The following is a 15,856-nucleotide window of genomic DNA, read 5'->3' as shown; positions in this document are numbered from 1 at the left end:
ACACTGCAAGGCATAATCTGCAGTGTTCTGAGCTGCATGGCAGGTCACTGCAGATATTCCAGGTGTCTTCCTGGCACTCCAGAACTCAGCACCAACTACCTACAGGTACCCATCAGGAGCTATGACCACTCAGATGAAGAAGGCAGGCACAGCTTGGGACAGTGCCCTTTTTTTCTTTCTTTTTAATCATTCTTAACTGACTAGCAACTCCTTTGTATGTTTAAGCCAACAAAGTCTCTCAGTATTTCTAAGCAAGAGGATGAAGAAGCCAAGAGGGGGGAAGAGAAGCTCCAACTATTGCCACGGTGTTATTTGAAATTCACTATCTATATTTCCCAGCATCTGGAATTTCTGGCATAATTGACTTCTTTCTGTGGGATCAAACCTCAGGCTGGCCAGGACACACACACACACACACACACACACACACACACACACACACAGACACACACAGAGCTGCCTGCTGAAAACTGTCACAGAAAGTTTCCCTCTGACCTGGCAATCCAAGTAGATGCCAAAACATGTAGATTCCTTGCTATAAACCTTAAATTCTTATGTACCTCTAAACATGTTTCCAGAAACTTGCTTCTCTGGAGCTATGAAGTAATTTTTGACCGTGTTCAAATGTGTTAAAAGCTGAAATCTCTTTATTTAAACATCTCACCTGAAGTTTACTGACTCAGTCCAGCACTTTCCTTCCCTAAATTAGGAAGTATATTGAAAACTAAAGCACTCCCCCCACCTAGTCATCAAAATTACAGAATAAACTGGAAAAAAAACAACCCAACCGTGAATAGTTTTCTCCTATGAACTGTGCCAGTGCCAGGTCAAAACTTTAAAGAGTCTGATGGAATCAAGGCTTCAGACACCTCAGGTCCCAGGCCAAGATTTCCAGGTGTGTCTGCTCAGTGGCACCACTTTAAAAATCCATCTCAACCACCATCATTCAGATTTGGAAGGAAAAAAACTCTGTTTTCTCCTAATAAAGGGGAATGTCTCAAAAAAGCAGGGAATTACACCTTGGCTTGACGGACTGGGGGTTGGAATTAGATGATATTTAAGGTCCCTCCCAACCCAAACCAGCCTGATTCTATGACGCATGAGACAGATTATTATTATTATTATTATTATTATTATTATTATTATTATTATTATTATTATTATTATTATTATTATTATTATTATTATTATTATTATTATTATTATTATTATCCAAGAGAAGACACCTGAATACCCAGGAATCCCAGTGTGTTTTGCACAGCAACAGGAATGTGGGGATGGTTTTGCTAGCACATGGAGGAGGTGTCTATGTTACCCATAAATGCAAAAGGCACTTGGCACTTTATGGATGTCATCCCAAACATGCTGACAGAACTTCCACTAGACCATTATGAGTTTTGTACAAGCTGTGCATTTTACAAGATAAATTGTCTCAAATGTTTTTCCCTTAATGCAATTTTTTAAAATCCACTTAGCTGTATGGACAAGTACTTCAGCAAACAATAAACATCTTTGTTTAGAGCTCAGAAGGAGCTATAAACCACTTCCATCAATAAATTAAAACAGCTTTCCACAGAAGAATCTTGCTGTTAGTAGAATGCACAATACTGAACTTTCCAAAAGCAGAAGGAAGGGCTATGGATCTCACCAGGAAGCCATAAAAAGCCCTTTGAGATCATACAGCATTTGCTTTTCCTAAGTATTAGATAAGCAATCATAAATTCTTCCCATATGTTAATTACTGTGAAATTATAGGATTTTGGCATGTACAAGGTAGCAAATACACAAAGACAGACACTGAAGGTGACTCAGAAATTCAGAATCTCTTGTGGGGGACAGATCAGCAGTCAGGGCTTAAAAACTTCCACATGAGGGGGTTTGTAAATCCCAGAATGGTTTGGGTTGGAAGGGATCCTAAAGTTGATCTAATTCCACCCTCTGCCATGGGCAGGGAGACCTTCCATGATACCAGGGTGCTCTGAGCACCACCAGCCTGGCGTGGAACACTTCCAGTTATTGAGAGATATCCATCCCTATCCCAGCTGTTCATGATAATTCCCTACAGACACTGCAGGTTTTCTCCCATTTTTTTTCCCTCTAGCAAGGTCTCCTCTTACCTGAATTTGGCGAGATGTGTAAACTGCTCATGTCTTTGGAGAGGCCATTGGTTTTGGGGCTGGAGATGGGGGCACAGGCTGATGTGGCTCGGGGTGGCCTCTTCCCAGGGACCTTCACCGTGGTTCTCAGCAAGTCAATCTCTTTCCCATGAACGTTCTGCATGTAATCCTGGAAAGAGAGAAAAAAAACCCCAAACCCAACATCAGGCAGGGAGTTCTGTGAACAACAGAATTAATAAACCTGGTTTCACAAGGCTTTTGGCCCTACATCCTCTGCCAGCACCCACCATATGGATTTCTCCTTCCTTCCGTGATCCTGGTAATCCCTTCTCATGTCAATTAACCCCAAAAGTCTGGAGCTTTCTCATGGATCCTCCAACTACCAGCTAGTTAAGAGGTGATCCACAACACAGACATGTGTGGGAATTCACCAGCTAAAGGCCCCAAACAGAAGGAGAAGACAAGGCTGAGGGTCACTCCTGAGCATATGTCTTTGTGTCTCCTCTCTGCCAGCGTTTTATGCCCTCATCCCTTTCTCCATCAAATCTGGCTGGAACCGATCAGTAGGCTTTGTATCATAGTTTTGTAACTGAAGTTACAAAAGGCCACCAGCAGGGAAGGTTTCAGCAATTCCAACATTGTTTCCCTAGAATATGACCCTTCCTGCACCTACACAAAACATCACCAAAGGGGATAAAAATCATGCAAATTGCATCCGATCCCAGCAAACTGGGAGCCAGAAGTGGAAAAGGCCTTTACTAATTCTTGCTTGGAAATTCCACAAAGGGGAAATAAACAGAAAAGCAAATGGACATGGGTGTTTTCATCAGAGGGCAAATTGATCCTGGGATACACCAGCACAGATATTTCCAGGAGAGATGGTGAATGTTAAAGGCAGCACATAAGACACCAAAGCTCTTGGTACACGAGGCTGTGGTCACTCACATTCCAGAAAAAAATAATTGGAACTGGAACAACTATGAGGACATGAAAAGCAGAGACACTCTCTTGAAGAGGACATGCAAGAGGGAAAGCACACGAAAGTAAAATCAGGGATGAAAAGGGGAAAGAGCATTGAACAGAAAGATATCTGGGCTGTCCAGACAAGCTGTGGCTGTCCCTGGATCCCTGGAAGTGTCCAAGGCCAGGCTGAACAGGGCGTGGAGCAGCCTGGGACAGTGGAAGGTGTCCCTGCCCACGGCAGGGGATGGAATGAGATGAATTTTAAGGTCCCTTCCAACCCAAACCACTGCAGGACTCTGGGATCCCAAGGATCCCAAGAGAAAAACAGGGATTTGACGTGGCTGGAGAAGATCTGGGCTCCCTCTTCACAAGAAATTTCCTGACTTTACCCAAAATCCGTAGCACTGCTGCCACAATCCAGGGAGCTGACTGCTCCCTCATCAAGAGTCTTTTACCTTTGGCAGTTTTTAAAACACAAATTATTTATTCTGCTCAAAACCCATCAGAAATCTGGACCAGCAATAATTTCGTCATGGTTAACAGAAATTAGTGATAAAACTCTCAAACTAAGCCATCACGGCAGCTTGTTTTTCCCAAGGTGTCTGAGAATCATTAACAGGAAAAGGTAGAGAGGACACAGAGCTCTGCTGCCAAGAGAAAAACAAAGGCAATCCACTCAAGACAATTCCTTTAACTAGGTGTTGGAGAACAAATATCTTTCATCCATAAATTATGAACTTGACAGAACTTTCTTGTTCAGGTGTCACTTCTTCACAAATTAAAACACAATAAGCAGAAGGTAATTGAGCATTTATTGCTTGTGGGCTCTAAAGTGAGGTGTAATCAGAGAGTGACTAAACCTTGACACATGCTCTTTTCTAGTACTTTTATTTAAGGTTCTTAAAGTGGAGCAGGGGGTTTTGGGTCCACCTCAGGTGAAGGGTAGGAGTGATTTCACAAACCGAGATGTGGCAGGGTGTTATTAAAGGTGTGTTAACTGGGTGCAAACCAGCCTGAGGTGAGCCACAAAGCCACTTGAGGAAGGAGGGAGTGTTAGCAAACACAAACCCTACGCCGCCGTTAGAGCGAAGCGCCCGAACGACAACAGATGCCGGGTAGGTATTAATGTCAGCTTAAATATTTATGGGGATATATCAAATGTAAATAATAAAGAGCCTTTCATCGTGTGCAGGATGCACGGCGATAATCGGCGGGTCTCCCCGAGGAGGGGAGGGCAAGGACCGCGTTCCCAGCCCCGTCTGATCCCTGCTCGGGGAAGGGAAGTTCAAACCACAAAATGACGCCGGCGCTTCAGAAGCGCAATGGAGGGTTTGATCAGATTAGAACAGATGAGGGTCTTGCTGTCATCTGGAATATGCTGTGTTAAAGAGAAGACAGCAAGCTGGATTTTGATATGCAAATGATACAGGGATAACTCCCCAAGATGTTAGTTGTAGAAAATGCTGATCCGAGAAAAAAGGGGAAAAAACCCTTTAACAAGGCATGAGGGTAATTCAAAGCCAAGTACTTTTAAACAGCACTTAACAAGTCCCTAGAGCCCACTCAACAGTGGGCCACCCCAGACGTGCCATCTTCTGCCCCTCAACAGCTTGAAAAAGTAGTAATTGCGAATCTATTTGCATTTTTCTTCTCAACTTGTCCGCGTTCATCATTCAGCAAGGCGGGGGAAAAAATAATAAAAAAAATAAAGCCAGCAGCAAAGCAGAGGGACCCCTCCCCAAACATGTGGCGCAGGGGAGACGCGGGCACCCCGATCCCCCACACCCCGCGCCCGCACCTCCGCCGTCGCTTGTTTTTTACATTTCGCTCCTAATTATGTTGCATCTATTGCCATACACTTAATTAGCTGCATTAATGTGATTTCTTTTCACATAGTCAAGCAATTAAGAGCTATGATTGAGTTTCATTCAATTAGCCTCAACAAACATGCTAATTGATGTCCCAGATGCAAATGAGGTGCAGTGAGAGAAACCTGCTAGCAATTGAGAGTTGTGGCGGGGGGACCCGGGGCTCACAGCTCGCTGGCAGCAGCACGGCTGAACACGGCTCCCCCCTCCTCGCAGGGCAGGGGGGACAGCAGCCATCAGTGCCTCCGCTGTCCCAGAGAGATCCCTACAGGAACATAGCACTGAATCCGATCGGCGCCACCTGCGGTTCTGGCGGCGGAACGCGGCGCTGATGCCGCGATCCGAGGGCCACCCAAGGTCTCCATGGCGGCTGCGAGCTGCTGGGACGCCGGGCAGGTGATGGCCTGCAGTCAGCCAGCACTAACCGGCAGCTCCATCTTAGTCAGAGCGGGGCGACGCTGCCTCCGCAGCCATCAATCCACAAGCCCCCAAAACGCGCTCCCCGCGTCGATTCTCATCCCTTTTCGTCCCCGGGTTACCGCTCCGCTACGGCGCCACCGAGGTGTTAATTTGACTACTCTAGGCCATTGACCATTATCTACAGGACTAAATAAACTGTTAAAATATCAGGGGGGAAATAAAAAAAGCCGCATTGACTGAAGATGACACCAAATACTACTTGACAGCCCCACAAAATGAATTGCCTTGAGTAAGAAAGGAACGGCACCGTGACACAGAATAATGTAAATTTACTTTAGTTCTGCTCTTAATACAGCAGCTCTCTGTTTACAACAGCAGAAATTAATTTAGCCAATTGACTGAGCAGAAGCCTTTCAGACATGCAAATTATTGAGCAAACGGGGGTGTTTTCTAAACAGGCCTACCAAAAAGTGACACCACGGTTTTGGGGGCCCCCTCTGGATTTGGAATGCCAGCAGTTGTTGAATTTACAACAATTGAATTTACAATGATTTCCCATGGTCCTCACAGCTGGAGAAGACACTCTACCAAGGGCCACAAGCTGAAGCCACGCTATGTGGTGGCTCCAGCTTGATGCCTATGTCCAAACTAGCCCTGAGCACTCCCAGGGATCCAGGGGCAGCCACAGCTGCTCTGGGCACCCTGTGTCAGGGCCTGCCCACCCTCACAGGGAACAATTCCTTCCCAATATCCAATCTGAATCCACTGTCCTTCAGTTTAAAGCCATTCTCCCTTGTCCTATGCATGGTTGTCCTCTAGAGCCATCCTTAAGTTAAAGATATGGCTCAGATTATCAAAAACATGGATATGAAAAAGGTTATGGAGTTTGAACGTTTTCAAATAATACAAGAGTGGTGGATAGGGAGAAAGCCCTTCACTCGGGTTGTAGTTTCACACTGGGCAAAGGGGTTTCCAAGCTCACATTGAAACCACTCACACTGGGATAAGCCATGTGTCACAACACTAAAATGTAAAATAATATCTGCTCCTTCCTAGAGGTCTCCCCATGTTTCTTCCATCTGTCCCACTGCCACCCTTTTCCAATGCACCACATATGAAATGAGAGACTCTTCGAGAGCAGTGACTTTCCAAGGATATAATGGTACACAGGTATGAATACCACACTTTCTTCTTCCTTTTCAGCTATTCCAATCTCTCTTAAGTCTGTTTTTCCATCACTAGGAAAAAGTCCAGGCTAAGAATCCTCCCCAGATCTGTGCCTGGTTTCCACTGAGACATGATGAAGTTCTAATGTATCCCTGGAAGTGTCCAAGGCTAGGCTGGATGGGGCTGTGAACAACCTGGGATAGTGGAGATGTCCCTGCCTATGTAAGGGAGATGGAATGAGATGAGCTTCAAGGTCCCTTCCAACCCAAACCATTCTGTGGTTCTGCAAAATACACCTTCGTTTTGCAGAAGTTTCCCCCCAGTGTTCAATCGGACGTAACATTCTTTAAGGCTCCACTTACTGAGGTTGAAATAGTGTTTCCTGATCTGAGGCGTAATAAAAATTATTATGGAAAAGGAAGTTTATGGTTGCACCTCTGGATGACATTTTAAAGACTGTGTGCAGCATATTTTTTGAAAGACAATTCCAATTTTGTGAGCTGACCTATTGGACTCACAAAACCTATTGTTCACCCTCAGCAACAACCAAATCCTCTTCCCCCCAAACCAAGAGCAGCCCGGGAAATTGGATGGAGCCCTGACTTTTGTGCCTCTCTGTGGCAGTCAGACATTTTTATTGCAAAATGCCGTCTGGAAAAGATGCAAAACAAAATTGCTAAACTGCAAAAAGAAGAAAAGGAGGGGGGAAGAAGAAGAAAAAAAACAAAAGGCCCCCTTCCCTTTGCTTATTGAGTTCAAAGGCATAACATGCAGCACCCTGCAGCAAATGGGAAGCTACACTAATTTTAAAGCCATAAAACGCTATAAAGTGCCCTGCGGGGCAGGACTACACTGGAGCTAGTTGCACCTAAATAAGCCATGGTTCATTTACTTCGCAGCTTAGCCTAATGTAATCATCAGCAGATTCCTAGCCTAGAGTTGTAACAGGCATGGAGCCGCTGCCGCCGAGGCGACACTCCCAGCCATGGAGGGGCCGCCGCCACATCGCTGTTGATTAGAAAATTTTTCAGTTTTGACAAGCCCTTAATGAACATAAATCGCTCCTTGATTGGTTTCTGTGTGGGGCCACAGGCACACCTAAGAAGAAACAACAACAACAAAAAGTCTCCCCAACTCCTCACCCTTGCCGCTTTTCCCAGGAAGGGCCTGAGCCGTGGACGGATGGTCGGGATATGATCCACGGTGGAATATATTCATCAAATGGTCCTGGGGAATTAGCTGTCCCCCCTCTCGCATATAAACACGGCCATTAGATCATTCAGCTTCAGAATACACTGTTAATCTTAAGGAAAGCCATGAAATGTTATTTTCTGAGGAGAACAGAGGAATGGGAACACATTCTGGAAAACACTGATCACCCTAAAGTGCTCTGTCCTGACAAAAGGAAGGTCATCATGAGTCTGTTTGCTTCACATTGGGAATCAAGAACATCAAATTTCAGTAATAAAAAGCACTGGATATACCTATACCATGGTGTTAATCAGCTTCATCAGTGTTGCAGAAGCAGGAGAGAAAGTCAGGGCAAGACTTGGAACACAAGAGCAAGAAAATGATGGTCTTTTTCTAAATACATCCCTCATCTGCATAAAATTTTAACAAAACTCTTCCCCTTGCACTTCACTTCTCATTCAGCCTTTGTAACGAGAGCTGCTGTAAAAGACAAACCAGAGTTTTACCATCCTGAGTAATTTATGAAGCATTTATACCTACAGCAGTTAGCTCGGCTGGACAGGAAGCTCTAATTTTATAAACCCCCCTGATTAATTAATAGCTTGGCTTTTGCCTTTTAAATTGCCACTCATTCTGATGCTCAGAATTTTGCTTGACTTTCTGAAGAAGGAGCAGACAGATATGATACTGAAATGTGTGTTTGCTCCAGCCTGTGCACTCTGCCAAAGCACAGTTGTGTTTGCCACACTACTGAGGGTTGACCCCCTCAAGGGCATAGGGGCCTAGACAGATCCTTGTGGGTCCCTTCCCACTCCGGATATTCTGTGGTTCTGTGATCTTCAGTTTTATGTTTTTCTCCCAAATTTACCTTCACTCCATTACATCTTTCAGATTAAAACGCTGAAGAATTTTTCCAGGAAGCTCAAAAGTGACTGAGTGATCTGTACAGCTACAGCACTTTAGAAAAATCAGAAATTACTAGCCTCATATTTAACTGTTCCTATCATTCATTTTCTATCCAACCAATGTTTTAGGCATGCCAGTGGATGCAATAATAACTACAATAAAAGCTTACACAGGTTTAAGATTTATCTTCATCAATATTCAAAACTGCAGGATTTGTTTTGATCATTGCTCTTTCTGGAGGGAGACCTACATCACTCATGAAAAGTAACGCAGAATCCTAGAATGTTTTGGGTTGGAACGGATCTTAAAGTCCATCCTGTTCTGTCCTCTGCCAGGGACAGGGACCTTCCACTATCCCAGGTTGCTTCAAACCCTCTCCAGCCTGGCCTTGAGCACTTTCAGCGTCCTTTTGTCAGTCCAAGTCTCTATTGATCAAAGGCTGATTTTGAGGATTAGCTATTGATAGGAAATGCCAATTAAAAGGCCCTTCAGAGCCAGACAATATCCAGCTTTACATTCCTTCAGAGCAAAAATTGGGGGGGGGGGGGGAATGGACATACACGATGGTATTTTAGAAATATTTGAGCATGAATATTTCTATTAAAGCAACACAAACAAGACACTTCAGAGCTATTGAACTGCCTGAGGTAACACAACCCTGCAAACAATGTGAGCTGCAATGCTGGCTGTGGAGGATATTCCTACTCGGCTGGAGCAGTGCCAGGCTCTGGGTGCTAGCTGGCCACACAGGACACCACCCTGCTCTCGAGGATGAGGGGAGATGGCACCCTGCATTTGCAAGCAGGCTTTCTGTTTCCAAACACTTCAGGAAAATCACAAGAGCTGGTAATAAAAATTTTAACTGCAGCTCTGAGAGAAACGCTGGGACCTGAGAAAAGCGCATGGAGCTACAACACTTCTGGATCCCAACACAGACGACATCCTCAAAAGCCTCCTGCTTCTCACCATCTGCTTCTTCTGGAGGAAATGGCCAAGCAGTGAAAGCTCAAATGACGCCTCAAGCCTTAAGGAATTTTGCAGTGTTTGTAAGGTCTTCCCAGAGAATGTGTCCATATAATGTATTGCTGAAACTCTTGTGCTAAGTTTAGCCTAGTGTTGGATCTGACTCCTTACTAGGCTGAAATGTTGCCTTTTTTTTTTTTTTTAAACTCATTTATTTGAGGATAGAACAACACTGCTAAGGCTCACGTGGGCTGCTCACCCAGCTATAGCGCTGTATTTAAGGGAGAATTTGGAACCATGGCTACTGTCAGATGAATTGAGCAAACCAGGTGAATCCACACCACCCTCATAAAGTCAGATATCCCCCTCAGTCACGATTACAATCCCCAGGCCATGACACCAGGCCAGTGAAGATGAAAGTTAAAGGCTGCAGCACATAAAACCCAACCCTGCTGCATAGGGGTTTGTGTACCAGATGTGTTCTAGATGGGCATCACACCTCCCTTCTCCCATATTTACGAAGCTCATTTTCCCCCATAAGGTGCCCCAGCACTGTGCTTTTATTTGAAATCAAATCTAGACCAAACTAAACATAAAAAGGGAAAACTGCCCTTACCAGAAAAGAGCTGTTTTCAGCCCTTTTTCCCCCCTTTTCTTCTTTTCATGCAGGATGGTGAAGATACAAGAGCAGAGAATGGACATCCACAGCTAAAGCTTTATCATGTGCTGACCTGTGGCATGCTGGCAGCCCTGTGGCAGGCAGCCAGTGGTGAGCCATCATCAGCTATTCATCAGGAGAAGGCTCTGATAAAGCAGAGCTGCCCAGCAGGTATCCTGGTGAATGCATTCTAGGAGCCCCTGTGCGGGGCATCCCGCCATTAAAAAGCCAGGAGATGCCTCGACAAATTCCCCCAGGGCCCTCTGGGGAGGCGGACAAGGAATTTGCCAGCCAGAATTTTAGTGATCCACTCCATGGCTCTGCTCCAGAAGCCCAAGATGAATAGGGAGCTCTGGTGAACTTTGAAGCCTGCAGGTCAAAGTTCTCTCTCATTATCCCCAACCATTTTCTATCGGCAGAGCTCCTCAGTGTCCCAAGGGAAGGGAAGGTTTGAGGCTCTTGAAAAAACCTGACACGACCAAGTCAGGAAACAGTAGGGTGCTTATGTACATATATTTTTCTTCCCCCGTTTTTCTCTCCCCCCACTTTCTCAAAAAGAAAGAAGAGGGATTTCTCTATTGTGTCAAACATCAACCTGGTGGCACCAGGAGTCACTCGTGTAGCTGGCACAATGCCGTGCTCATTTCAGCACGCTGCCCTGCCAAACAGGCCTGACCCTCCTAGGGACACCTCCTCTGCAAGAAAGGGCCTCATTTGATTTTTCCCTCCCCACCCTAAAACCTTTAATTCTGCAGGCAATGCTTTCGAGGAGGATGTCAGGGCTGCATTCTGCAATACCTGTTTTCCATGTTAAAACCACTGCTTCGTGCCTGAGCCAGCACCGAAGGCATCTGGCAGAGACAACTGATCCACTTGTGGCCAAACCTCGAGCGAGATTTAACACAGTGCTCACTATCAGCCACTAAACACTGTAATTGCTCCTTCCAACGCAAAGTGTTAGGCTCTGACTCAAACCACAGGCTGGACAGACCAAATGATCTCCTAAATTTCCTTTTCTGCCACCACTAGAGGCCAGCCCACCTTTCACTGCAATTAAAAATTCACTCCAGAATTAAAAGGGCAACATTTTGATTAACTAAAATTATCTGTACGCTTCAAACAACCCAAATCTGATTAGAGCCAGACTTTACACAAGAAGGTTAGAAAACTGACTTTAGATGGCTAACAAAAGCTCTTTTCTTCACTGCTGCTTAATGGTAGAAATAAGGCCCTGATTTTTCAAAACAATGTAAGAAATTATTCCAGACAGCAATGCAAGCACAGCATTAAAAATTCATCACTTTGTTGGGAAAAAAAGGAACAAAAAATTACTGACAAACAAAAACCAGCAAAACCAAACCAGAAACACAGTATTAGAGCTCTGTTTGGGGGAAGATCCTCTCACCTGGCAATCCCCAAGAAGAAATTGTGACATTCCTGCCAAGAAAGCTGAGTACAAAGTGTACTGGGAGCGTGACCGAAAATATCTGTGGTTCCCTCACAAACCCCTCAGATCCATGCAAGGAACAAACGGCGACACCGAGCCCAGCACCTTCTTCTTGGGGTGGGGGGCAGAGGGAAACAATTACAGGCTGGTAATTACTTCTTCTTTAAATGGATTCTCTCTAATCTCCGATGGATTTACCTCTAATCTCAAAGTAATTACCTGTAACCTCGATGGATTCTCACTCTGGGGGCACGCTGCAGCTCCGGAGGAGCCTGCAGAGGAGAAGTTTCTCCATTGTCTGCCAGAGCAATGAAAAACTCGCACGTGCACGGCCCTGCCAGGAACAATAGAGCCTTTTCCAGCAGCCAGGAAGGGGCCAGGGCACATACAGCAGCCTCCTCCTTGCTTGATGGCCAGCACAACCTAAGGCAAGCTCAGCTGGCACCTCCGTGGGGGCATACAGCTCCCCTGCTCCCCTTCTGGGAGCAATACCAATACACAAATTTGGGTATTTCAGGGCTACTTCACAGCAGAATTAGTCAAATTTAGAGGCACTGAAAGTGACCAAATTGGGCAGAAAGATGTGAACTACATCACACAAAGGAGCAGTGAAAACCCTGCCCCAGAACACAGGGGCTGAGGGACAAGGTTTCTGATGGGAAGCAGCAATGCCTTGAAGCTACTTGTCATCTAATTTACCACATAATTTTTAAGAGACATGGACATCACATCAGACACCAGAGCAAAGCATCATTATGGCAGGACCTGAGACTATAAAATCTTGTGTCAAGGCAGAGAAAAAGTGCTACTTTTGCACAGACAGGGAACAGCAAGTAGGGACAAGCACAGCTTCAGTGTGCCCAGACATGGATGTGGCACTTGGGGATGTGGTTTCATGCTGGGTACAGTTGGGCTTGATGATTTTAGAGTGCTTTCCAACCTTAAAATTCTAGGGTTCCATGCTCCTCAGACATCACCCACCTAAAGCAGAAGTTTCCTGCCAGTTCCAGCTGCAGGTCTATAAATCCCAGAATTTATAGAAAATGCATCAAAACCTTGATTTTCACTCCTTAATGTAAAAGTGCCCGGGAACTCAAGATGCCACCAAGAGGTTTAGAAACAAATGGCCCTAAAAACATTGCAAGTGGCAACCCTCTGATCTGCATACATGGGATGATGATAAAATATAAGATCAGATATTATATAAAACCACACACACGCACATATATTATTTAACCTTGGTGAGGGGTCATACCATGATTTCTAGGGTGGGTTAGTCCTGAGTGAGATCTCTGTGCTCCTTCCACCCCCAGATCCTTATTAGGAATTGTGCCACACACTTTGAGACACAGACAGCATCCTTGGGACAGGGATAGATGCCTCAACTGGCTGGTTGTATGGCGTTTAAAAGTTGTACGTCTATTTTAATGGCTATGACATTTCCAAAAAGCTGCTCAGAATTACTCCTGAATAAACCACAAGCCCTGCACACTGACAAAGACCTCTCCTCACTCTTTACTAGCTCTAGGAAACTTTTTCTTGTAAAACACTTGTTTTTTAACCCTGGGATGAACAAGTCCATAAAAGAATTAGATGAAAATAAGGGCTTAAACATTACAGCAGCCTCTTGGGATGCAAAGAAGCCTCATCCCAGTGCTTTCAGAGGAACTGGAGTGCACTCAGCCCTGCAGCAGGGCGTTTTATTTCACGTGATGATTCTTTGAGAGGGAGGGGAATGAGAGAGAGGAAGAAGCTGCCTCACTGCAGTGGTGTCACCCAAGCCATGCCTGACAGGGTTTTTTTGCAGGGCTGAGCGTTCTGAGAGCAGGAGTACTCACGTGCAGGCTGGGATGGTAGGTCAGCACACCGTTGTCACACAGCGTCACGTATTTCTTCTTCCACTCCTTGTTCAGGGACTTGCCACTCCGCTTCAGCAGCATCCCCTGGTGGGGGAGAGACAGAGAAAAGGTGAAACACCCTCCAGACAACACACATCTGCCTAAGACACAGACAGAGAGAGACGAAATTGCATTTTCAGACAGGCTTTCAAGTTATACTCTTAATTCTGCCTCTACCACAAAGCACGTTCCCTCCATTGGCTTTGTCCAATGGGTAGAAAAACCCCCTTTTCCAGTGAATTCCATGCCTCAGGAAAGCACATTTAATGTGACCCACACGGATTCCTAGCTGATGAAGACACCATGCTCTGCATTTCCTTACGCTGTAAAATAAATGATGAGCCCCAGGTTGAGGGAGGATCCTGCTGTGTTGCCTCCCTGCAGCATGCTCCTGGGGATTCCTTGCCCACAGAAGAGCACACATCTGTGTTCTCATTCCCTCTGCACAAAGGTGACACCATCATGGAAACCTCTCTTGGCTACTCATTCCAGAAAACCAAGGAAAGAAAAGAAACCCTGGTCCCAGGCAAGAGTAGCAAAACAAAACCAGAGGAAATACAAAGTGTTTCAAGTAAATCCTGGATAATTTAATGACAGAGGTGTGACTGGAGAGGAAAGGAGCTGGGCAAAGTAAATCACCTTTCCACCATATTCAATCACAGGGATTAATGCCAACAATCACAGAATCCCAGAATCTGGGGAATCCCAGGTTCAGGTTGGAAGGGGTATTAAAATACATCCAGTTCCAAACCCCTGCCATGGACAGGGACACTTTCCACTGGACCAGGGTGCTCCAAGCCCTGTCCAACCCGGCCTTGTACACTTCCAAGGATGGGGTAACCATAACTTCTCATCAATAGCAAAGATTATAAGTCATCATTGTGTTCCAACAGACAGACAGGAACTGCTACTGTACATTGACCTGCTCTCAGCTGCAAAACAGAAATTCACTCTGAAAAATAAAACACCACATGCTGTAGAATACTCAAGGTAGTAAATGAAGAATGCAATTCTTTAAGGAATTTTAATTTCCAAACCCAAGCCAGAAGGCAGTTCCTAATGGATCCAGACAGTATTATGGTTGTGCAAAGTCTTACTGGAATGTCCAGGGGAGATCCTATGGTCAGTACCTCCCACAGGGACACACTGGTGTCACTGATCAAAGTGAACACATATCCATTTCAATAAATCACAACCAGGAATCTACCCAACACAAACTTCAGTTCCCTAATCCCTATAAAACTAGTTTTTCCCTTCTCATTGTACAAGGCAATTAAAATAAAGGGAAAACAGAACATAGATGCCCTACCAAGCACGGTGCTTCCAACACCCATGGAGTTGTTCTTGTTAAAGGCGGTTTACACCTTGAAAACGAGTTCCACTGTTTGTTTTCCCATTAGACCTGCAGCTTTATGAAGCTCCAAAGCCAGGAGGGGACATGGGTCAGTTCTAGTCAAGCAGAAGTCGTGCTCCTGGCCACACAGCTGGAACAGAACTTCAGAGAAGAACCCTTCCCAAATTCAATGCACTCTATGGATGGGACTGTGAAGAAAAGCTCATGCTGGACACCTGAATAGCAGAGTGATCCAAACTCCCAACTTTCTGCCTGTCTGGAGGTCACATGTCTGTATTTTTTTGTGCTGCTCCTTGCTAGAACTCAAACTTTTTCAAGGAGAACGGGGCTTCTGAAACGCCTCCTCACAAAAGCTCCTGCTCATCCCAATTACCGCCTGCCAGCGCTTGGAGACGTTGTTTTCTTCTATCAAAAAATGAAAGCTTATTTCTGCCTTTGACTCTCCTGTTTGTCTATAGGAGGTGATCTGTCTCTTCACCTTTCCCATCTTTCATACCTCACCTGCAGCACGGTGCTGGTGTTTAGGGGGACCCAATTCTAGTTAGTGCTGTGCCGTGGGGATCAAAAATTACTGTTTCCCTGCACTGGTTTGTTCTTCAGACCTTCTAATGGGGAAAAAGCAGTAAGGATCACAATTTTTTTTTTTCCTCTGCTCGTTTTTTTTCAAGTTTTGAAGCCAGTAAAATGTATATATTTCATAACCTTTTAACTGCCCCTTTGCTATACAGAAAACATTTCATTACTTACATAATTTTCAATTCATGCCAATTATAATCGCAATAAAGAGTAAAAATTTACCACAGTCGTGATTTTTTCTACTTAAAGCTTTGCTACTATCTAAGTATGAATTATGACATTCTAGTTTTGGATCTAAATGAAGAAAATTATTCCAAATGAGGTTTTA

The 15,856-nt window shown here is 44.9% G+C and overlaps 1 protein-coding gene across 6 annotated transcripts in view; it reads right to left on the bottom strand.

The window, feature by feature from the left end:
• Positions 1-15,856, bottom strand: part of AGAP1 (ArfGAP with GTPase domain, ankyrin repeat and PH domain 1) — a 304,936-nt gene that overhangs the window by 108,009 nt on the left and 181,071 nt on the right. For all 6 annotated transcript variants that reach the window (XM_088167528.1, XM_088167529.1, XM_014890724.2 and 3 more), the window contains 2 exons: positions 13,539-13,643; positions 2,118-2,286 (listed from right to left, as the gene is read on the bottom strand). In XM_088167528.1, coding sequence (XP_088023654.1) covers positions 2,118-2,286; positions 13,539-13,643 — 274 coding nt within the window. The remainder of the gene's footprint in view (positions 1-2,117; positions 2,287-13,538; positions 13,644-15,856) is intronic.

Source organism: Sturnus vulgaris, chromosome 7 (genome assembly GCF_052056855.1).
Source record: "Sturnus vulgaris isolate bStuVul1 chromosome 7, bStuVul1.hap1, whole genome shotgun sequence".
Taxonomy (NCBI): Eukaryota; Metazoa; Chordata; class Aves; order Passeriformes; family Sturnidae; genus Sturnus; species Sturnus vulgaris.
The sequence above is the reverse complement of the archived record's forward strand: the minus strand, read 5'-3'. Positions and strand labels throughout refer to the sequence as shown.